The sequence below is a fragment of the Rissa tridactyla genome, chromosome 1 (assembly GCF_028500815.1).
Source record: "Rissa tridactyla isolate bRisTri1 chromosome 1, bRisTri1.patW.cur.20221130, whole genome shotgun sequence".
Classification (NCBI taxonomy): Eukaryota; Metazoa; Chordata; class Aves; order Charadriiformes; family Laridae; genus Rissa; species Rissa tridactyla.
In genome coordinates, this window is record NC_071466.1 from 96,602,916 (window position 1) to 96,626,149 (window position 23,234).

Sequence of the window (23,234 nt, forward strand, 5' to 3'; positions counted from 1 at the left end):
GCCCAGCACTGTCTGTGCACTCAGTCTGTGGGTAGATGTCCACCCAGGGCTGTGTCTGCACTGGGGCCCAGGCTTCAGCAGGAAAATCTGGTTTTCTGGCAGTGCCCAGGTTTTTCTGGGAGCTGCTGGCACAAGGATGGGCTGAGGTGCCTCAGAGCTCACGTAAAGTCAAGGGATGGGGGGGTAGGCTGTTAACGGGTCCTTGGAGAGGGATTGTAGATACAGGGTCTCTTCCTAAGCATGCACACGGCTGTGCAACAGGTTGGGCTGAGGAAACCATCCCCACTCAGACCAACTCAGCAGCCAAAAACAAAATGCAGTTTTCACCTAGATCAGCTCTGCGATGGCAGCCCGCTGCTGGTGGTATGCCTGCACGCCTGCACCGCCGTGGGGACATGGATCAGGGTGGTGGCTGCTGCTGGGGTGAAACGGCTGTGGGGCTACTGTGTGCCTGGGCTACCCAGGCCAGAACGGTGAACACAAAACCAAGTGATGGGCTGTTCTTCAGTCTGTCATGTCTTGCCAGAGAAGTTGGTCAAAGCTTGGACAGTTTATGTACACCCAGCAGAACAAATCTGGACACTCGGCAGAGGCTGCTGCGGGGAATGAGGGGCCAAAGTTGGTCTTTGGGGTGAGATGGGTTTATATCCGAAGGGCTAAAATGCAGGTACCTAACCTTCTCCTTGCACATGGAGGTCTTTAGCTCCGTCCCAGGCTGCCACCACACCATTCAGCCCCCATGGTGCTGCTGGGGAGGCAGGGAGCAGCCAGAAGAGCTCCTCTCCAGAGAACTCACTGCTAAGACACCATCGTGCAAGCCCATGGAGGCTTTCCGAAAGCATGGCTGGCCAAGGCAGCGCTCACTGGCAGGGTCTCCTGGAAGAGGGGGATGTCCTCCACACTGTGCTGCCTAGTGTCCATCCCCTCCTTCCGACCCTGCAGAGGTGGGGAGGGGTGGTGGGACTGGCGGGGAGCGAGCAGCTCCCCGGAGGACCTCTGGCAGCACAAACAGGCAATGAAACACAAACAAACAACTCCATATTTGTCATCTGGCTTTAGGGAAGAAGTACAATGTTTTCACCTGTCATGGTTTTGGCCAAACTGGCCAATGGCCGGCGACAGATGCTCCCCCACAACCTCTCGTACACGGAGAGGAGGAGGAGAGATAAAGAGATTTACGAGTTTAGAAGAAACTAAACTACTTTAATGAAATTTTAATAATAAAATAAAAGGAAAATAATGAAAATAGATACAGTATATACAAAACCGTACCAAGCTCCCAGGATGATGTCACCGGCAGGCACTGGGGAAGTCCCAGGCTGGACTCAACGACAGGTAGGAACTGGGTTCCAGAGTTGGAGTCAGGAACACACGGATCGGGATCAAAGGCAGATGAACAGGTAGGGTCCTCCTCGGATATCGTCCATTGAAGGAAGAGAGTTGACCCTTTGATCCCTCAGCTTTTATACTGAGCATGGGGCAGATGGGATGGAATACCCTGTTGGTCCATTTTGGGTCACCTGTCCTGTCCGCTCCCCCCTGCAGGTGGGACCCCTCTACGCTTTTCCGCTTCTGACCCTCTAATGGGACAAGTAACGAAATTAGCTGACCTTGGTTGTTACAGCAATAAGTGTAAGCAAGAGCCTCTCTGCATACCATTCCTTGGCACAAACTGCCTTATCACTCTGAACGAGCCGTTTTAGACACAACATGCTGTTAATTTCAGAGAGATAGAAGAGGCCTAGCTAAGAAGTAAAATTACTGAACAGAAAGTTGGTTCTGTTTTGCCTCAAACCAGGACACCACCACATAAACACAGTTTCCCCAGTCAGATATTTGACCATACTGTAGCAGTTTTGCTCCCCTTTTTGTCCCTCTTTGCTCTTCTGGGACCAAGCTGCACCAGCTGCCGCCTCTGGCACGAGGCGCAGCAGCTGCCTCAGGGAGCCATTTTGACAGCCCGGAGATGCCATCGCTGGTGGCAGCCCTCCTTGCTGAGGATACACAGGGAGGACATCACAGGGAGCACCACAGCAGCTTTCCCTTCCCAGGGGTTTCATGAGGCAGCATGGGTCTTCTCCAGCTGGGGTGAGACCAGCCAGCCCGATGAGGGCACGGCACAGCAGCTTGAGGAGGGTGGGCAGGCTGCGATGGGGCTCCAACACCAAGCAGAGGGCCAGTGACAACGTGCAACCTGCATCACCCAGGCCTGTCAGGGACCCACGGCCATGGGCTGGGTTGAAATGGGAGTCCTGGGCCCTCGGGCAGGGGTGGGGGGTGGCTCCAGGGGAGACCCCTCCCTAAGATGGCTGTTGTGCCCTCAGGGCCCTGGAGCTTAACGCCTGAGCAAAGTCTGGGGGCCTGAGCCTCAGTCCAGACAAAAATGAAGACCCGCCTGCAGAAGAAAAGCTGTCCTCTCTTCTGAGCGAGGGAAAGGTTCCTAACTCCTTGCTCTTGAAGTCTCGGTTGCCTCCTCAGCTGCTTCTCCATCTCCTGTAATCAGCAACATGGTGCCTGCACCGAGCGCTATTTCTGGTGGTGGCGTAGGCTGTGCTGAAGTTGCAAACCCCAGCATGGCTGCGCTGGTCCGTCCGTCCGCTTGCAGCACAGCAGTTCCCTCCGTAGAGGACTCCTCCTCCCTACCCCAAACCAACGCCATCTGGAGCTGGGTGACGACCCTACACGCAGCCCAGGTCCCACGGCTGAGAAACGCTGAGGCAGCTACTTCAAAGGTCACCCCAGCGATTCTGTGAGGAGCAAGACAGGCTCCGATGTGCAACACAGCTGCTGCTGTGAGACGAGGGGAAGTATGCACCGAGCTGTGGCTGCTGTGGTCATTATTACAGAAGCTCAGGAAACCAAAGGCCCGGGCAGGCGGAGGGGCTCGGGCCCTCTGCGGTGCTGGGGCCCCACCCCCCCTGCACCAGTCTCATGAATGCAAGTAGCTCTTAGAGAATAAAAAACAGGGTAGCGAAGATGTTCAGTAGCCAGCGGAGTCAGGCGAGCAGCTCTGCCTCTTCACTGCTCAAAGGAGGGCAGCATTTGGCTGGAAGTGTCCGGACAGGTGATGCTTGGGATCTAGCTTATGCCAGGGCTGGTGTCTAATGATGTGGAGGTGTCCCAAAAGCTGCATGCCCTTGGCTGCCTTGTCATCCTGTTGGTGAAAATGGGCACTGCTTAGGGCCATGATGGCCCCACAGGCTAGAGTGGGTGAGACGAGACCTCTCTCACCTTCAGTTAGGTCAGAAGAGTCCCACTAGCTGTTTTTAGCCAACCTTTGAAAATAAAGAGAATATTTCAACCTGCATCTGAACCAGAAGTGGTGGCTAGTGATCATTTTAAATCATATGAGTGCTTGTTGATAAAGATAGGAGCTACATTTGGCTCCTTAACCCACTGTCACATGAAACGTCCCCGGCCACAAAGAATCGTGTTGTTAGAAGCAATGGTGCATCAAGTCTGTGCAGGCTTGCCCTCACTGCCAGCTCGCAAAGCTGTGCCAAGGCTTATGTCCCCAGCACACACTGCCGGAGTGGAGCCAGCTCCTCCGGTCAAGGCTGAATTCTCCAAATTCTTTCAGTGGAAGATCAGATGTAAACATCTATTTATTTTTTTTTCCAGTGTCATCATAGCTCTGCTGCTTTCTGGGCTCAGCTCCACTACTAGATTGACCTCTGGCTTCTCTGAGTTCCCAGAGATTAAAAAGGGCAGGACAGGTCATGAAGAAGAGCCCTTGGTGGCAAAAAAAAAACATTGCAGAGTTGCAGTAGCAAGGTCTGTAGCTTCCGAGTCTACTTCCAGCCCGGCAGCCACAGCAGCTTCCCAGCCCTGAGTGTTTGCAGCGTGCTCAACCCTCAGCATTACACAGCCATGAGTCATGCTCTGAAAAATGTTGAGGCATCGTTTAAAGCCCAAGTTTGTTTCTTTTAAGAATAAACGCAAGGCTTCTTTATGTACCCTCTGGTATTTAAGTTTTTCTACCTAAGATGACTAGAAACTCCTCCTTACCAGGCCTCTTTCTCACATTGTCATGCCCTTTCGGGAACAAGAATTATCAGGAAATGAATCAGGAGTGGCAAGAGCTGGCAGAGGCTCACAGGAGCTCGCTGGGTGGCAAGCTTGGTGCTCTGCTGAAGCCACTCGTGGGGGCGATGGTCCCCGACTGGCTGGCTGCCTGCAGCGGCAGACTTTCTTAGAAACCGTGACCTCAGTGTGACTCCCACCTCCAGCTCCTCTTGCCTCCCCCCGCGCATATGCTGAGATGTTCTTATCTTCTCGGTGCTGTGGTCTGGAGGTACACAAGGCTCCTGCCCATAGATGATGCCCAGAAATATAGTGTTGTAAGCCCTGGAGCTGCTGCTGGCGGCCAGGCAGGAGCTCCAGGTGTGGCAGCACAGGGTGAGAGGTGAGGCAGTTGCTGGGAGGGCTCATACTGGGGCAGAACATGGGCTGTTTCATCTGTTCCTATCTCCAGCCACAGTAGAAAAGGCCAAAGTGGGGCTGGGCTTGATCACCAGGCCAGCTGCAGCCACTGAGCTATGTATGTGGGATGCTGACGGCAGAGCTGCTGTCAGAAGCTCCTGCAGGAGCTAATAGCATCTGCGCTGGTCTACGGCGAGGCTGCCTGCTGTAGTAGCTCTTTGAGAGGTGTTCCCTGCCAGCCTTCCTCCAGCTTCTGCTAGAGCCTGCTTCGGCAGCATTGCTAATGACATTGCTGCTGCTGATTTTACAATAGGCACCTACTGCCATTGTCCTCCTCCCTACCCAAAAGTGACTGCCGAGGTGCATAGTTTAACAAGCCCCCTCAAGCCCCCAACCTACCAGCCCCCCGCTCCGTTGTACATGGCAGAGGTTCACAGGGTCCTTCTTAGGGGATGCGTTTTGCCAGGTCCCACAAGCTGCCCCTCTGGGGTGGGTGGCTCCGCAGATCACTAAAGCACTTTCCAGAGCTCAGAGGTCCTTCATGTCCCCTCCCCACCAGTCCCTAACTTGCAGGTGGAAGAAGAGCACTGAGGCACGGGAGAGCCCCAGAGCCTCAGCAGAAATGTGGTGCCTCAGTGCAGATCAGCCCCTCCTCGTGTCTGACGACAGATTTAGTACTGCGGTGCAAACCAAGCAGCAGGTCTAGTCCCTGGGGAGCTGCTGACTGATCACATGCCAAACTGTCACCAAGTCCCATGTACCCTCCTTGCCTACTGCCTCCACCCCTTGGGTACAGCATGTACCCATGCTGGGGAAATACTGGGGAAAAAGGATCTGGGAAAAGCACTTCCCCCTCCTCCCCCCTCCCTCCCCCAGTTTTCTTCGTGGACGAAAGGCCAGTGATCTGCTTTCTGCTATCAGACAGGTTGTGGTTTCCTGGTATTCCGGGACCTTCAGACAAAACATCAGCTGCCCCAGTGCTGGCGAGCGCCCAACTGGTGCCTCTTCTGTCCCCACAAGGTCTCCGGCAGCTTCAGTTCTGTGGTGGAGGCTGCAGCACCCCTGTGTGTGGCTTTGCAAATCTGTTTCCTCCTCTGCGCAAAGCAGCAGCGGTGCAAAGTGCAGAAGTGCAAAGCTGGGGAGCTGGTACAACATGTGGTAGGGAAAGGTATCCTTCAGATAAAATCAGTGCTATGTGGGTCACCCCCTTCCCTCCAGCCTGCCCCCCAGCACCAGCCTGCTTACACTCAATTTAGACAGACACGAATTTCCTGAGGTGCCAGCCAGCTGCCTTAAGACTGAGGGAAAGCCAAAACAAAATAAACCTGATGGAGCTGTGTGCTTTTTTTTGCAGGAAGAGCCAAGCAGCAGCAGGCTGGTTCCCAGCTGAATCTTTCCTGCTGTATCAAGCATAAATTCATCAGGTATTCCATTTCCTTAAAAAAAAAAAAAAAAAAAAAGCAAACCCAGAATAATTCACTCAGAAATAGAGTAGAGCTATTTTTCCCTCTGACATGGTGAATGCAATTACCTAAGGCATGGGAGGCTGAAATAACTCACTTATTCAGCCCCCACTCTCCAAAGAAACCATCATCATTCTGTCAGAAAAGGCTTTAAAAACCAATTCACATCCTGAATGCTAAAACATCGCCACATACAGAACCTGTCCTTATGATTTCCACGCACCAGCTGCAGCATCACAAGCAAAGCACGCACATAGGCAGGACAGAGTTGGTTATTATCCAGCCCATATACACCATGCAAGCTCCCTGTGTTTGCTGACCCTTCTCCCAGGGCTGTTGGCATCTCCTTGTCCTTCAGGAGCAATTCCCAGCGAAGTAAAGCTCACCGGCATCCTCTTAGCAGCGTGTGAGCCATGCTGGGGCTGGGAAAGTTTGCATGGGGGAGGAGAGTCCCAAGCTGTGTCGGTTTGGAGAGCTCAACGAAGGGAAACCATAAGCCCGTGCTTGCTCCCAAATATAATAACATTTGGGCTGCACCCTCCGCTTCCACCTCCTCTGCCATTATATAATGGGGAGTGGAGTAATGACTTTCAGCAATGCTGTCTGAATGGTAGCAATCCAATTCTGGACGGTATCATTTTGTTTGTTTGTTTGTTTGTTTGTTTGTTTTTAATGGCGGGGGGAGAGTAAGTTGGCAGAGGGGAGAAAGCGTCAGTTTGGTATGTCTGCAATCCCTGTTTTGCTTGGGGAGCTTTAGAGGACAGACACATTCTTCCATCTCCGCTAATCCTCCTCTGATACAGAGGATTTTCCTGCCATTAAATGATAGCTTGCGAGAAAAAAATGCCAACTTTTCAGAGACTGACTCGTATGGCTAATGGCAGCCTCATGAGCCGGAGGGAGGACACAGCCACTGCTGGGCTAGGTAAGCAATGTATCTAACATGATTTCTGTTGGGAATTTGAGTTTTGGCTGTTTGATGCTAAGCCGGTTATGCTCCTCTGTACCAGCACCTATTTCCTGGGGAGATGGCCAGTGTCTTACTGTTGGTGATCTTTTCCCACCTCAGATGATAGGAACCTGTCCTTGGCACGGCTGGTGGGAAGAATGCGGAGGAGCTTGTAAAAAGGTGTAGCACAAAGCTGCAGGATTCCCTGAGAAGGTCAGTGGTGGAAGAAAGATGCTCACCAGGAAGGTGCTGGGGACTTCTTCAGTTTGAAAGCATGTGGAGAAGAGCTTTTTCTTTGCTCTTCCTTTCTAAACACAGACCTTATTGTGGGAAAATGATGCAGGGAAATGACAGAGGATGAAACCTGTCTCTGCTCTTCCTGTGTGCTTTTAGATCCCTCAAGTTCGCTTGCCAGACCTGAAATGTCACTAGTGAATAATCAAGGTAATGTTTGCCATCATTTTAAATGGTGAGTATACTCTTATTCTGCGTTACCCAATAGTGGATTACAGAGATCGTTTGAAAAGGTGTAGGTTAAATACTCAATTATTGCAATCATTGTCTCTTTACCTTTCTGAAAACTCTGCAAACATTTTTTCAGTCTCTCACTCTTCCTTTCAAATACTGAATTACAGCAGTATTTAAAAGAGCAAAAGACATCATCCCTGGATGGAATTTTGTTTATTCCTTATTGCTGTATTTCACCCTTTTTCTTAAACCCCTGTTTGAGCACCGTGTGTCAATGAGTTGGAGGCATCTTCCAGCTCTGCCCTGTCTGCTGCCATGGTGTAAAAAGCAAAGAACATCTTTTTTTGGGGAAGGGGAAGGAGTAAGGAAGGAGAGGTGGGAATGTTTCATGCTGTGTTGGTCAGAGGAGATCTGGCCAACAGCAGAGATCTGAGGTCCTGTGCTCTGAGCAGTGTCTCTCCCAAGGGTTTGGTGGGGTTCCTTTGCAAGAAAAAGAGAAATTGCTACGAAGACTGCGGTGCTGAGGGGCTCCTCTGAGCTCCTGTTGCCAGGGGATTGTTTTCTAGTTGGATGGTCCTCAAGTGTTTGTTTTCTGTGTACTGCACAATGCAGAGAGACACACTTGTGAATAGAGATTTTAGAAGTGTGCTGTGAAATGCCACTAGCAAAAGACCCAAGTTTGGCACTGAAACACCCTTGGGTAAAAGGCGAACAGGCTGGCTACGGTGTGGGTACAGACATTTCCTTTATCAAGCAATTAGAGAACAAGCAGGGAGGGGAAGGATGGGACATGGTTAGCAGCGTGCTCATTCCTATGCTGCACACAGTGTACACAGCTGCTGGAGGAGGTCTTCTCTGAAGGCCAGAGATGTGACTGAGCTCGGGGTGACTGTAGCTAAACATTGAACTTGCTTGGGACAACCTCACATATAGGACAGCCTATGCACATATGCCCCTCTGGATGTCACCCTGAGCCCACATAAGGCTCCCGTTCCAGCAGCAACACTTGCATCCATCCTTTCCAGACAGCCACCTGAGGTCAGACATTTGGGAACAGGCAAATCCTTAATCTGTCTGGCCTTCAGTTTATGTAACTGCCCAACAAAAACAACATATGCCCCTGTTTGCAAGCAACAGTGTGATCTGGGGCAAAGGGTAGCGAATGAGGCAGCCCCTGGGCAGCCTGCATGAAGAAAGAGCAATTAAGACGGCGTCTTGTTCCCCCTCTTGTCCTTAGGCTCCTCGCCTGTTGTCTACCCAGGGCCCTGGCTGAAGGGCCCTTTCCTTTAGCCATGGCTGTTAGATAAGGGCTCAGGAAAAAGAAGAACATACAAACAAACAAAATGACAACCTGTTTAAAAGCCTTTCCACCTCTTAAGAGTCCTTCACTATCATTTATCCTGGAAGTCATGCTGTTTTGCTAATTCTTTAGTCACAATTACATAGCCAGATTTGATGGGACCTGAATTTCGATAAAGAGGCCACAGCTGAAGTCCTTCTGGGATGCTCCCTCCATGTATCTAAATCCTTCTTCTACATGCAGTGCTCAGGTTGGTTCAAAGAGAACCAGGCTGGGAAGCTCCTGGGTTGATGTCCTGTCAATAAGGACCTGCCCAGCAACTGGTTTTGCAAGTCTCCTGCTTGAAGAAGACACAGGCAGCATAAACTCAAAAATACAGTACTGTGCCTCTTGCATTTAAAAAGGATGGAGAAAGGGCAGAGCAATTGCACTTCAAACTGTAGTTTGGTCTGTACGTTAAAGCCTTAGGGGCTGCAAAAATAAAAGCTTGATGCTTCCTGGGATATCACCTCACAAGTTTGTCTCAATAAAAATGTCCATCGGGAATACAGCTGTAGTGGGCAATTGCTGCGCTGCAAATCGGTGGGGAGAGGCTGCCCGGCTGCTGGGAGTGTCCCTCTCCAGAGAGTCAGCAGGAATGTGGGGGAAACCCTCTTCCCTGTGCCTCAGCCCTTGGGGCTACCAGGCACGCAGCAGCAGCGACGGAATCCCAGCAGTGCTGTAATAAAGGTGGCTGTTGGTAAAGATGGTATCTCATGTCTTGTTGAAGAAAATATGAAAGGCTTGTGCTTGTGTGGGAGCCAATAAACTGCAGCAGAAAAACCAGTCAGTAGCAATACCACTGCTTCCTGCTGGTGACTACACGGAGAGTTCGCTGGTGTGGCTTCTCATTTTGTTGAGTGGCCGGTAGGATATGCCCTTGTGACCAGTTACAAAATGAGCTCTGCCTTCAGTTTTTCCTCTCTAATGAATTTATTTCACAGGTGTCTGGTTGACCGGATGCTTTTCCCCCACAAAAATGCCTGTCCCTGGAGACTGATGTCTCCTGTTCCTTTCATTCTTCTCTGATTTGTCCCCAAGAGCTTTTACCTTCTCTTCCTCTTTGTACGTCCACCTGCATGGGCCTAACTTGAAAAGAAACCACAACAGCCACACACCTCCCATGCCAGGCCGATAAAAGGACAAAGCAGCTGCTCCCATCAAGAGTAAGACATTGTCACAGCTGTCTTGAGAAGTGGCAAAACAGTAAAAACTGTGCTAGAGCTGCACAGTGTCTTAGCTATGGTGAGATCATGAAGAAAGCAGCTGACCAATATCCCTTAATTTGTTTTTCCTCATGCCTTTCTACCAAAATACAAAGGGAGTGTGTTTTTAAACACTGTACTGCATCCTTAGCAGCTGATAGTTCCCTTTCAGTGCTGCACCAGCTCATGGCTCTGGTGGAGAAATGTTAGGTTGAATGAACAAAGAAAAGAAAAAAGCAAAAGGCATGAATTTGATGTGCCCCAGGGAACTAACTGATCTGCCTTGCCTGCTGCCGGACACAACCCATCCGAAGCTGCTGGCCTTCGAAGCATATCTTGGCCTGCTTCCTGGCCAAACCATGTCCCTGTCAGCTTGCAGAGAGACCAATCACAGAGACACTGAGAAATACTTCAGTCTAGGTGATTCCTCATCTTGGGGACAGAAATTAAACAGAGATGATGTTCCAGATGACATTTTATATATATATATACTTTTTTATATATATATCTATATATACACACACACCTTCTCAGAGGGTTTAAAAACCCCAGTAGAAGACTTTTAGGAATCTTTCACGAGAGCTCCTCAGTCAGCATTGGCGTACAAGTAGTGAGTGGCAATTAGCCTGGCTAGAAGGAAGGCAAAGACAGCGTAATTTGTTTTTCCTGTTGTGATTAATATATTTTCTAACACCGCATCCTGATTCTCTCCTCCCATGCCTCCATGGGGACGGCGTGTTCCTCTCTGTCAGTGATCCTTTGGGTCCCCCACGCCCAGGCGGTGTGGGCCTGCGTGCGGTCCTGCCCTGCCAACTGCGTGTGCACCCAGGAGCGGAGCTGCTCCGTCCTCTGTGATCGTGCCGGTCTGGGGCAGATCCCTAGCAAGTTCCCTTGCGAAGCCTCCTCTATCAACCTGGACAAAAACAGTATCAAGTTCCTCTCCGAGAGGGCCTTTGGGAACTTGCCTTCCCTCAAATCCCTGTCACTCAACCACAACAATATCTCCTTCATCACCCCAGGGGCTTTCAAGGGACTGCCCAGCTTGACCGAGCTGAAGATGGCCCACAACGAGTACATTCGCTATCTCCACACGCGGACTTTCACTGCCCTCAGACGGCTGGTCAAGCTGGACCTGGCGGACTGCAATCTTTTCAACATCCCGGACAGGATCTTCATCGAGCTGCCTGCTCTGCAGGAGCTCTTCTGCTTCCAGAACAACTTTCGGAGGATCCCAGGTGCCATCAGGGGCATGGAGAACCTGACCCACGTTTACCTGGAGAGAAACAGGATCGAAGCGGTAGCCTATAACTCCCTGCAGGGCCTGACCAAACTGAAATACCTGAATCTGCAGGACAACAGGATAAATGTTATTCATGAGCGAGCTTTTCAGGGCTGCCAGAAGATGGAGTACCTGTACCTGAACGACAATTTGATCAGTGAGCTTCCAGAAAACTCCTTCGATGGTCTGAGGTGCCTGAAGATGCTCAACCTGGGGGGGAATTTCCTCAGGAATGTTTCCAACACCTGGTTCAGGGACCTGGGGGAACTGGAAGTCCTCTACCTGGACCGCAACAGGATCAACTACATTGAGGAAGGGGCTTTTGAAAACCTCACCAGCCTTGTCGCGTTGCACTTAAACAGCAACAACCTGACGACGCTGCCCTTTTCTGTCTTCCAGCCAGTGTACTTCCTCGGGCGGCTGTACCTCTTCCGCAACCCCTGGGAGTGTGACTGCCGCATCGAGTGGCTGAAGGAGTGGATGGAGAATTACAGGCTCGTCAGGGATATTCCCTGTGCCTCCCCCTCCTCAGTAGCTGGGATTGACCTTATGGACGTACTCTATGAGAGATCGCCAGAAGGTTACTGTCTTGACCCAGGGGAGCTAAACATCACATCTGAAGGCCCGACCCCAAGTGAAGAGCCTTGGTCTACCACAGAGAGCAAGTTCAACAGCCTTATCTCCAAACTCTTGCTCCAGATGGGTATTCCCGAAGAGGTGGCAAACACCACTGAAGTCTACAGTAACACCACACAGTTGGTTGGACTGACTGATGGGGTTTCTTCTGGGATGGGGGAAGACAGTGTCGAGGCTGTCCCCTTCTCTTTTTACCTCCCAGTACTTTTTACAGTGCTTGTTTTGCAGCACAAATAGTCCAAGGGCTGCCTGGAGCATGGGTCCTGCTTAAGCATTTAGTCCCTATACCTACCTAGTCATTGGGGAAAGGTTCGTATCGCTGGCCTTGGATACATATCTGGCTTCAAACTCTCCTGGGTTGGGTTGGTTGGATCTGGCTCCAGATTCCCCTGGGAGCTGTTGGGATCTGGTTGAAAGCTGAGTCCCACCCACTCTGGGTGAGAAAGCTGCCCTGTGGGGTCTCAGAGCCCCCCAGACACTTGCAGAGCTGTGTGGAAGACGAGCAATGAAAGAATGGCAGTAGGGTTGTTTCACTTAGAGACACGCGATGTCCCCTGCTGGGAGCAGAGAGAAGACGGTTCTGTGTGAATGGTGGTGCAGCGCTGTTTATTCCAGTGGGGCTGCCCTGGGCAGCATCCCGGGATGCAGCACTATCCCTAGTGAGAAGGAGAACAGCATCTGGGAAGGGCACCTGCCCCGGGTGGGTCTGGGACAGACAGAGTGTTTTGGCCATGACTACAGACAGGATTTTGATCCTTTCTCCCCCTGCTACCCTGGCACAGGTGCAGGAGAACCCAAGACAGACCCATGTTCGTCAAAACATTCGTCTCTGAGGAAAAAGCTATTGCAATATAAGAGTTCACTTATTAACATCTATTTCAAATGTGTATTTATTTTTCAATGAATCCATCATCTCAAGGAATATATTAGTTTTATTTGTAGATTATTTCATGGCATGACAGCATGGGCAGAGCAGGGAGATGACAAATGCAGCAGTAACTATTTTGTATTTCCACCACTAATACTGCATACCATGTCATACTACGTTGTACTAACCAACTATGCCGTCATTTTCTTTTATATGGCATCTTACATGTTTATTCTTTGAAATCTTCAGTGAAAGCTGCTACTGTGACCAGAAAGAATTAAGTTATCTCTATCAGAGCACATTAATAAAATAATTTGATATTTTGCTCTCAAAAATAAACTGCTCAAAAATATATTTTCTTCTTTTGAGATCCTTGAATTACTCCGGTGGTTTTTTTGTAGGCTACTCAAATGGGTACACATGAATGTCCTTTTTATGGTCTAGAGCAAATGGCAAGCTATTTATTGCGGCATAATGAATAGACACTTTGACTTAGAACATGACTATGCTTACATTTATGCTAAGTAGCAATGCTTTATAAAAAGTGACTATATAGAAATACACTTCTGTGATATTTAAACTATATTCATTATACACAGCTTATCATACTATGGTGTACATGTTCATGTGAAATGATACAACATATACAATCCTTTATTACTGCTAAAATGTCATGAAATGGGAATAAAAATGAAAATGAATTAAAAAAACCCTTTCAAACATTTTCCTAAACCTTTTTTTTTCCCCCAATCCCTGCGTTTTTCTGAGCGATTCAACACAAATGTGACCTCCACCCCTGCCCCGGCTCAGTCCTGGTGGGTGCTGGAGCAGCAGCGGCAGAGGGGGAGCCACCCTGGCTCAGGTTTTGCTAAGCTGGTGGTTCAGCACGGACAACATGTTGGCTAAAAATGACGGAGGGTGGCTGCCCTTGTCTCTGCCCCTTCCCCCAGCCACACGCTGGTGGGTGCCCAAAAACCTATGCAAAGGACAGGCCAGCTCAAGAAGGACTTCGGGCATTGAACTCCTGAAAAATGGCGGGTAATGTACAAATTCAGTGCACAAAGACTTTTTCTTAGCAGCTCCCGTGCCCCCCTCACATCTGTGATTGGGAGTCTGGGAGAACTGGGGAAATAAATAAACTTTTTCAGAAAGGTCTCACTGCTTCAGCGAAGGTGCCCTGGGTCGGGTCTGTTCACCCTGGCCGGGCCGGGCCAGGCCAGCCGTAAGCCAGAGTTAATGCCCTTGGCCTCAAGCCGCGCTGTCACCCCAGCGCGTCTGTGAACAGGCCCACGGACGGTCCCACAGCCCGCAGGGTAAACATCTCTGTCGGAAGCCGACATCACCCCACGCACAAAATCACTGCGCGCTCCTGAACGCCCGCGGTGGCTGCCACGTGAGACAGGGAAGCTGCTTTTTTTCTTTTTTTTGCCTGCCCATTTTGCCAGCAAAAAGGTGGCATCTCCAGCGGCATTGAGCCACGTGGCTTGGGGCAGCCTGCTCTGGTCTGCAGCACCCTGTCCGAAAAGATCTACTGCTTTTGAATTAGCACCAGCAATGTCTAGAGGAAAGCCGAGTACAGGGAAAACCGAACCCTCCCTGTTGCGATGGCTCCTCAGCTACCCGTAGCTCAACCACAGTTTTTCCCCAGGGAAGGAGGATGCCAGATGGTTTGATAAATGCCTATTTGACCTGTTCCATGAACTAAATTCAATGAGTTTGGATTTCCAGGCTATTTACGAATCCATTAATCTTCTTAAGTGCTAAATTCATCTGTGTATTATAAAAGGCTGTTTTTCAAACCTAGTCCAGCCCAATGCTGTAGAGGCGTATTATGTTAAGGATGCCTTTACAAGAGCAGTATTTCATCCTGTCAGGGAAGGTTTATCAATAGGCTTGGCACAGATGGTAGGATATTGAGCACAAATGGTTTTATTTCACTTCCTGTAAGTACGGATGCCTCATGAGCGAATTGTTTTTATAACCCACATTTTCATTTTCATTTTCTGCACCAAAATACATTAGAGCTGAAGATTGTCTTACTGTGCAACTGTTGAATACGGGCTTTCACGTTAATTAGTGTTTCAAAGATGTTTCTGTGTCATCTGCAGGAATGGCAGATCTGAATGTGAAGCACCTTAAAATGTAGGTTTTTAGCAGAGATGGCAGTGTCAGGTGACAGACAAGGGGACTGTATATCGTACTTTACTGTGTGACAACGGGCCAGTGACCTTGGGCATCGATCATGTATCTTGTAGTCAAACACCCTAACTGCTTGCCCCAGAACGCTTTCCCCGTGCTGCTGTAATACAGCTGCGGCTGCCTAGAAAGTGCGTGGCTGGCATCATGATGCATGTAATGGGCTTTCAGCTTCCCTCCAGTAATGGGGACAGACTTCATGCTCTCCTGCTCCGAAATCCTGCTCCCCACTCTGAGATGAGCGATCAGCAATGTGCGTTTCCAGCCGTACAGGGCATCCGGCACGTGAGTGCTCCCAGTCGATCAGGAAAAGCCCGTGAGCCTGTGCATTTCTCTCGCTTTGCTCCTCTCGCCTCCGGGTTGCTCTTCCCTCATAATCCTCTTTGCTCAGCTCAGGCATTGGCTTTTGCATGCACTTACCTGGAAGAGCAGCAGCCTTCTGGGAAGGACAGTGAAGTACGGCCCCTCAAAAGCCCTGGCACAACTTCCAGCACTGCGAAAGCTTGGATCAGATGGGAAGTGCCCAGTTCATTCTTTCACGTTCCTTGTTTCTGAGCTCTTAGCAAAGGGCTTGTTTCACCGATTACATGGGTAGATGCCAACTCACGATTGCATATTTTTTTTGTCTTTGTTTTGAATCTATTGGTTGGAAAACAAGTTAAATTAGGGATCTGCCTTTTGCATGAATAGTTTGACTTTTTTATTTTCTTGGACAGGACTCCTGCTGCAAAATTGTGCTCCAGCTGGTAAACCCGAACCAGCTGTTGGTTACAAGTCCATGGCTCAGAGTCCCTTCACAAATCAATGCTGTTTTCAAAATCTGCCTCTAGACTAAGGCACCTCCAGAGATGTCAAAGAGCCTCAGGTCAAGCCCCGCTGAGATGCCAGTCTCAATTTACGCTGGCTTTGGGACGTCCATGTCACTGTGCCAGAGGCCGAGGTACTCATAAAGCAGGTTCTGCTCTAGGAGGGTGCGGTGCTGCGGGGCCTGAGGCTGTCCTTGGGCAAGAGGGCAGCAGAAGGGAGAAATCTCGAGTACCGGGAGCACTGCAGCACTGCTGGGGGCCACATCACCTGCCATGCACCTTGCCGCTACCCCCCCAGGAGCACATGGGCATAAAAGCACCACGGTGCGACTGCACTCACGTCCTCCACCACCCTGCTCTCTGTGCGCTGGTGACGGCGAACCCTGAGTGTCCTGACGGTGATGGGGTGAGCATTTCATTGGTATTCATGTAGATGTGCTTCTGCTGAAGTGATGTGATTCTGTGTGTGTGGGAGGACATCGTTCTAGCTCTCACCCGTGACATCCTTTCAGTAGGGTCCCAGGTTACAAAATCATTGCCCTGCACGGGCTCTGCACCCCTGTCCCAGGTCAGGCAGAAGCTGGGGTAGGTGCTGGTAGGAAACCTTCAAACAATTTTTTTTTTTTTCACCAATTGGTCATTTTTGGTTGGATTGACTGCCTGTAACCTGGAAGGCGTGGAAAATGGCTGAAAACATCTGCCAAAATGATGTCTGTTTGGACTAACTGTGAACATTTTCAGCAAAGCCCCATCTGTGAGAACGATGTGGGCACTCTTCAATCCTGCCCTCAGCGGGAGGCGACAGTCATTTACTTGAAGCAGGAGGGAGGGATGTTCACAAGTTGCCTGGTATTAGGATATGCCTCCTGCCCAAAGTTTATTCAGAGGGCTGGTGTTCCCAGACCGAAGCATCTGAGGTCCCGGGAGAAGGCAATTTGGTTTAATGTATAGTACATGTTGACACAGTGCTCTTCGCTGGTGCAACTGTATTTGACCGTTGCTATTAAATTAGAAAGGAGAAGCAGTCAAAGTAAATAGAAAAAAATAAATGACCTGATTTTGGGTATCATCTCTTGGTCTCAGAATTCTGCCCCCATGTTGCATTGCTAGGGGTCCTACTCAGTGTTTAATATCAACATTGGCTTTATGTCCCTTTTTGTGACTTTAAATTTACAGCTGCTGCCAGTAACCTCCTGTGAAAAGTAGCTATTAGTCATTTTGTTTATCTTGTGGAGTCTTACATTGTTTTTCTGTTTCAGAAAGAAATATGAAGTCCAGGGTAAGGAGAATCACTGTAAATAAAGACAACTTTTGGCTAGAAAGGCAGCAGATGGCAGCCAGCTGAGACTCAGAGACTTCATTGCCAGTTTTGAAGTGGGTTGTTGCGTATTTTAGCTAATTCTTCTCTTTACGACACCAAGCTGCTGGCTCCTAAAAAAAATTTGAGTTTTCCCCTGATAATTTTTGTGCTCACAAATTCAAGAGGAACCAAATTAACTGAGTTAAAGTTTCTTATTCCAGAAAACTGCTGTTCCTCCTTTGGAGTATATGAAGCCTTGCAAGAAAATAGCCTGTAATGATCACTGCCGCCCCAGTGCGAGCTTCAGAAGACAGGGCTAGTTTGGGTAAGAAAAAAATACTTTCTAGTTACATCAAGCATACCTTTCTAAATGTCTTTTTGTAGGGTCAAGGTGTGGATTTGTTGCACAAACATGAATCTTATCGGGTCCTTCCGCTCCCCCCCACCTGAATCTGAGAGAGACCCGTGGAGTTTGAACAATCTGCTACAGCGACCTCCAAAACAGGTTTAGAAGAGCTTTATAGAAAATGTTAGCCATGGAATAATAACCACAAATTAAAAAAAAAAAAAAAGGAAAAAGTACCACAAGTATTTAAAGAAAACCACATAGTTAATTTTTAAGCATAACAAAATAATCTTAATACTGAAAATACGTAAGGTTTAAGAAACAACTGTGTCAAAGGGATACTACCAAGTGGCCAGCTGTTGGACAAGCTTCAGATTTTACATGATGCAGATGCACCTATATGTCAAAACCTGACCATGCACGAGATGAGATAAGCACCGAAAGGTCTCTTTGTCTTGGGGCAAAGCTGGTGTTTTAAGCTCTAATATAAAGATGAATACAAATATGGCAAACAGATATTTCTGGTCAGAATAACTCTTGCCCAAAGCCTGATTTCATTGACCCTGTGGTTCGTTGAACTAGTCTGATCTTGTACTCTGTGGTTAGTTTTAGCCCTGAATGTGAAAAGTTCATTAGTCTTGCAGTTTTTCTCACCTTTTACCTTCACCACATCCTTTGATTTTTATTGTACTTCCCTCTTCATCTCCCTGTCTTTTAAGGACTGATTTAGAGTTAATTCTTAATTTGTACAGCATAAATCTTATATTCTGTATGACGAATCCCAAGACTCACCTGTCCCATGGTTTACTTTACGTGCATATTCTATTTATTTGCTTTTTGGATTAACAGCTAATTTCACTTCATGCTTGTTCAGCATCTAAGACAAGGGTTTTGACCTGTGACAGGAGCTTCTGGAGGTGGCTATAGGTTTGCAATGAGACAAGCTTAAGGTGTCCTTCTTCTGCCCCCGCCTTATTTCCGCCCCCCCGGCCCCCCCTTTCCCCGCTTGCAACTGCTTGTTCTGGTTCCAAGCCAAAACTTGCCCGTGCCCTCGCTGCGCTGCTGCAGCAGGGCTGGCTGTGCTTGAAACTGGACCGCTGACATGTCCCAGTTAAAACCATCATCCTCTCCCTCTCTCTTTTTTGATGGTTAGGAGCCCAACTATTTCCCCTAAAATTTTATGAGTCAGGTTGGGCATAAGTGGGTTAAACTGGGGACGATAATAAGAAAATGTAATTGCTATATCTGAAAGGGGGACAAGCTAAATTGGAAAGATTGCCGGTTTTCACCGTTTGATTTACTCACACCAGCATGGATCTGGTGTGAAGGTACAGGGGGAGATGTTCTCTTTTTTTGGGACCCAAATAAATTAACACTTGAATTTAAAAAACCCTTCAGCAAAATAGGCCCTACACTATAGTTTAAGACACACTGTAAAAATGCCCTTATTCTAGGGCTTTTGTCATTGTCTCTTGTCATTAGCCCTACTTAGTGCAAACAGCTTTTTTTGAAGATGGCGTCTTTGCAGCTCGTCTGCCTCCTCCTGCATCATCCCTGAACCAATACAAAAGCAGCCTCTGAGCTGGTTACTTATGTGCTTTAATTAAAATGATGAAAACGAAGCAAATATCTAACGACTGATCAGATCTGACTGCATACTATGGAAATGACTGTTGGGAGTTATCTGGCTTCAGCTGGAACAGGGTCAAGCCATGCCTCGGTTATATAAGAAAGGAGGCGTGCAATTCTGCCCAAGGACACAGAAGTTGTTGTGTGGGATCACACAACATGGAGCCGTAGTTGTGTGGGATCTTTGAACCACCGCAGCCCTGACACGCACGGTAGCCCAAATGAGGTGGAGGTCTCAGGTGGTGGCCCTGTTCTGCCTCTCTCCTGGGCTAGCGCTAGCATTTGCACAGCTGTGTGACAGCTGGATAAGGAACCGCTGTCCTTGGGTCAGCTTTGGACAAAACTGGTTTCCTGAACTGAATACTGGGCAATGAGAACACGGGGAAGGGGCTGTTCCCTTCAGTAGCAATGGGCAGTATAGGTCCACGGAGAGTATAGATCCATAGTATAGCATGGATTCCAGCAGCCGTGTGGACACAAACCTCACAACTCTGAGAACCTTGTCTCTGAGTAATGTGGCGAGGGCTGCCCCAGCGGGCGCTTAACCCCTGGAGGGAGGTGAGCTGTGAGCGGTTGTGGAGGAAGCAAACTGTGAGGCTGGCAGGAGTCAGGCCGAGGCAGACCGTGGCAGCCAGGTCTTCCCCACGCACCACGCTGTGGGCTGGCTCCCACACCTGGCCTGAAGCCACCTTGCCTCCCCTGTAACCGCTGCTCCTCAAAACCTCTGCACCTGGATGCGTACAGCCCTCCCGGGCAGGAGCTGGGTGGCAGGAGGAGCAGCGGAGGACAGGCAGCGAGGTCTGGATGTGGCAGGTGTTTGGTTTAGCTCCAGATGGGTGAGACGGGATTATGCTGGGAACTCTGTAGGACATGCCTGTAGCTGAGAGGACATGGACTGTGGGCATTAATTTTTGAATAACTGTTTTATTTTTTAATTTCTATTTTGCTTAGCCTGAGGGCTGACTCACGGGCACGGGGGTACTGGGGAGGAGGGAGGAGAGGTCTAGGGAGGCCCAAGCTTTGCGAGGGCAGGCAAGGGGACAAGAGAGGTTTCCTTGCTGCAGGCAAGGAAATACCAAGTGCCTGGTGGGGTGAGGACGTGCTGGATCATAGCGAACTGTGTGATGCAGGCAGGTATAAAAATACACATAACTCAGCGGGCTTTAGCTTTGTTTTCATCATCAAAAGCCCAGAAGTAAAGAGCACAGTGCCAGGAGTAAGCAAGTGGGCAAACAATGATAAATCAGTAACAAAGGACAACTAACTGTGTGCATATAAATTGGGATGGAGTTGGCAGTAGCAATTCCTCACCATGCTGAATGATTATGTCTCAATGTGCTCTGACAATACGATATATTTCAGGCACTATGTGGACAGGCACTTTCTTGATGTATGAGACTGCCAAGGAGTCAGAAGACAAAGTACAGAAATAAATGATAAACTTGCAATCAGACAAAGCTTGTTGTAAATATCTGTGCTGAAACAGGTGATAGATTGTTTTAACAGGCAAAAAGTAGCACTAAAATTTGCAGACGCAGAATTTTTTAGGCCAGCAGAGCTTAAAGTAGGTTTTGATGAATTCCAAATTACCTGAAAGCCAGGTAATTTGGAGCCATGTGACAGATACAATAGAGGTTGACATATGTAAAGGTAACGCATATCAGAAGACACACCATGAACTGCTCACAGGCATGGCTGGGCGCTTGGGGAGAAGATGACCTGAGAATTGCTGCGAACGGCTGGCAGATCAACTGACATAAACCAAACAAAACGCTCTATATAACAAAGACTGGGACAGGAAAAATCGTAAATGATAATGCAATAGACAATTATACCTTTTAGTAGTACATCCTGATATGGAATATGTCCAGTTTAGGTCTTGCCACCTCAGAAGAGACATAGCAGAAATAAAGTTTGGTGACGGAAGTAAACAAGATGAGTCATGGAAGTAAGATTTCTCATTAACCAGAACTGAAAAGACCAGTCTAGTTTAGAAGGAGGGGCCTAGAAGGTGGTAAGTCTTGTTTAGATGGAGAGACCTAGAACGGTGGTAAGTCTTGTGGGAGCTATGAAGCTTTGTCTCCTTTGGAAGTGGCTGTGAGCCAGCCGGTTAACCAGCATTGCACAGGTGATGGGCACCGGGGGTCACAAATGATCACAAATTCTAGAGATGAATGAGACATCTCTGCTCTGTGCCACAGAGCACAATGCCCTTCACCAGACAATGCCCTGGAATGTGGAGGTTCGCTTTGATGCGTGGAATGTTTTCTGCTTTCTTCCTCCTAGCTGTCGCTTTTAAGGGTGGAGCTGGGTTTCCCCGTTCTTGGCTCAGACCTTGTCTACGGTGGGTTCTCCAGCGACTGCTGACAACCATTATAACCGAGTCAAAAAATGAACTGCTGCAAGAAAACAGCTGTAAAGTTACCTACACCCACAGACTGCGAGGCCCCTCATTTTAGGCTCTGTGAGCAGCTGCCTTGGCACAGTGAAGCATTCCTGGTGAGCGCCCATTCCTGGTGAGCGCCCACTCTGAGCCAAGAAAACCCTCCTCCTTTCTTCCAGCCTTGGGAATTTCTCAGTCTTTGGTCAGTAGAAGATCTTAACAAGGACACTGCCCGTGCAGCTTAGTATTAAAAAAGCTAGTTAGCGTTTAACACCTCTGATTTAAAGACTTGCATACCTACGTCTCATAGTGGAAAGCTCCCTGTCTTTTGCTGAGACAGTGGACCCAAACCCGTATCTACAGCACCTACTGAAATCCAGATTTGCGCACCACCGAATGTTACTGTGATGCGTTACTGATGAAACCCCAAGTTACTTTACATGGAACGTGCCTGCAAATGCTGCTCAGTGTAAACGCACTGAGATTAAAAAACAGTTTTAAATACTTAATTTTTGTGTAAGCCTGGGAGGGATTCTTCAGCATCCAGTATCATGTACTGTTAACATCGTTGTAACCTGTTGATACTTCTTGTTAATTAAGATAAAATATTCTACAAAACTATTAATCAGCCTCTCTCCTCCTCAACTCTCTGTGGCTAATATGGAAATGAATCTTAAAACACCTTTTGTAATAAGATACTAAATCACAGAATCACAGCATGATAGGAGTTGGAAGGGACCTCTGGAGATCATCTAGTCCAAGCCCCCTGCCAGAGCAGGGACACCTAGAGCAGGTTGCACAGGAACGCGTCCAGGTGGGTTTGGAATGTCTCCAGAGACGGAGACTCCACCACCTCTCTGGGCAGCCTGTGCCAGTGCTCTGCCACCCTCAATGTAAAGAAGTTCCTCCCCATGTTTAGCTGGAACTTCCTATGTTCAAGTTTGTGCCTGTTACCTCTTGTCCTGTCGCTGGGCACCACTGAAAAGAGCCTGGCCCCATCCTCCTGACACCCACCCTTTAAGTATTTGTAAGCATTGATAAGATCCCCCCTTGGTCTTCTTTTTTCCAGACTGAAGAGACCCAAATCCCTCAGCCTTTCTTCGTAAGAGAGGTGTTTTAGTCCCCTAATCATCTTGGTAGCCCTTTGCTGCACCCTCTCCAGCAGTTAGTTCCCTGTCCTTCTTCAACCGGGGAGCCCAGAACTGGACACAGTAGGGGCAAGGCACATCTGCCAGCTGCTAGGAAAATCCATCTTAAAATCAAGTTTCCGAGTGCGGTGCCACCTGCTCCCCTTTTCCCCAGTAACACAAAGATGGACCCAAGTATAAAGCAGTTCTGCTGGTTTGTATCTATTTGAATTTCTTTTCATGTGTTCGATGAGTTAGTCCCATAACAGACCCGGGCATGGAGGTGTCCCGCCTCTGCTACATCTCTTTTAAAAGCCTGGTCATACTTTTGATGCATTCCCTGGTTTGTTAACTGTGACATTCAGTACAATCCACGTGTTGTCTCTGCTATTTTCAGGGCTTGCCCCCCCACCATGACTATTTTGTGAAAAAACAGTGAAAGCGAAGACTCCATCTGGGTGGCCAGCGATGGAGAAAACCAGACACATGTTTCAGCTTCAAGATGAGTTTCGCGTAAAACCACAAGCAAATTGCTCCCTTCCCCGTGGCTATTTCTTTATGTGGATGGAAAAATTAGCTATGGCTACTGACAAGGGAGAACTTGCAATTATTTTCCTAATACTCAACATGAACCCTTTCAATGATGAAGTGTGGAATATGCTACTAGTTCGGTTTTCTTCCCCAACACAAAACCGGGCTCAAGTTACATACTAATCATAAGAACATATGGTAGAGATGTGGCCAAATTTTATTTGCTTGTTACTAATCTTCCCATGGCAGTCACTAAGAAGGGACGCAGCAGAATGCATGGGCGTGCA

General features: G+C 48.6%; 1 protein-coding gene across 8 annotated transcripts in view; it reads left to right on the forward strand.

The window, feature by feature from the left end:
• NYX (nyctalopin) overlaps window positions 1-13,306 on the forward strand; it is a 34,387-nt gene extending 21,081 nt beyond the window's left edge. The window contains exons 2-4 of one of the 8 annotated variants that reach the window (XM_054221079.1): window positions 6,955-7,047; window positions 7,153-7,278; window positions 10,599-13,306. In XM_054221079.1, the coding sequence (XP_054077054.1) occupies window positions 7,182-7,278; window positions 10,599-11,998 (1,497 nt within the window). In that variant the 5' untranslated portion in view covers window positions 6,955-7,047; window positions 7,153-7,181 and the 3' untranslated portion in view covers window positions 11,999-13,306. Of the gene's footprint in view, window positions 1-5,781; window positions 5,847-5,870 lie in introns of those variants that run through there. The other 7 variants (XM_054190950.1, XM_054191804.1, XM_054188332.1 and 4 more) reach the window with 7 other exon arrangements.
• The last annotated feature ends 9,928 nt before the right edge of the window (window positions 13,307-23,234 follow it).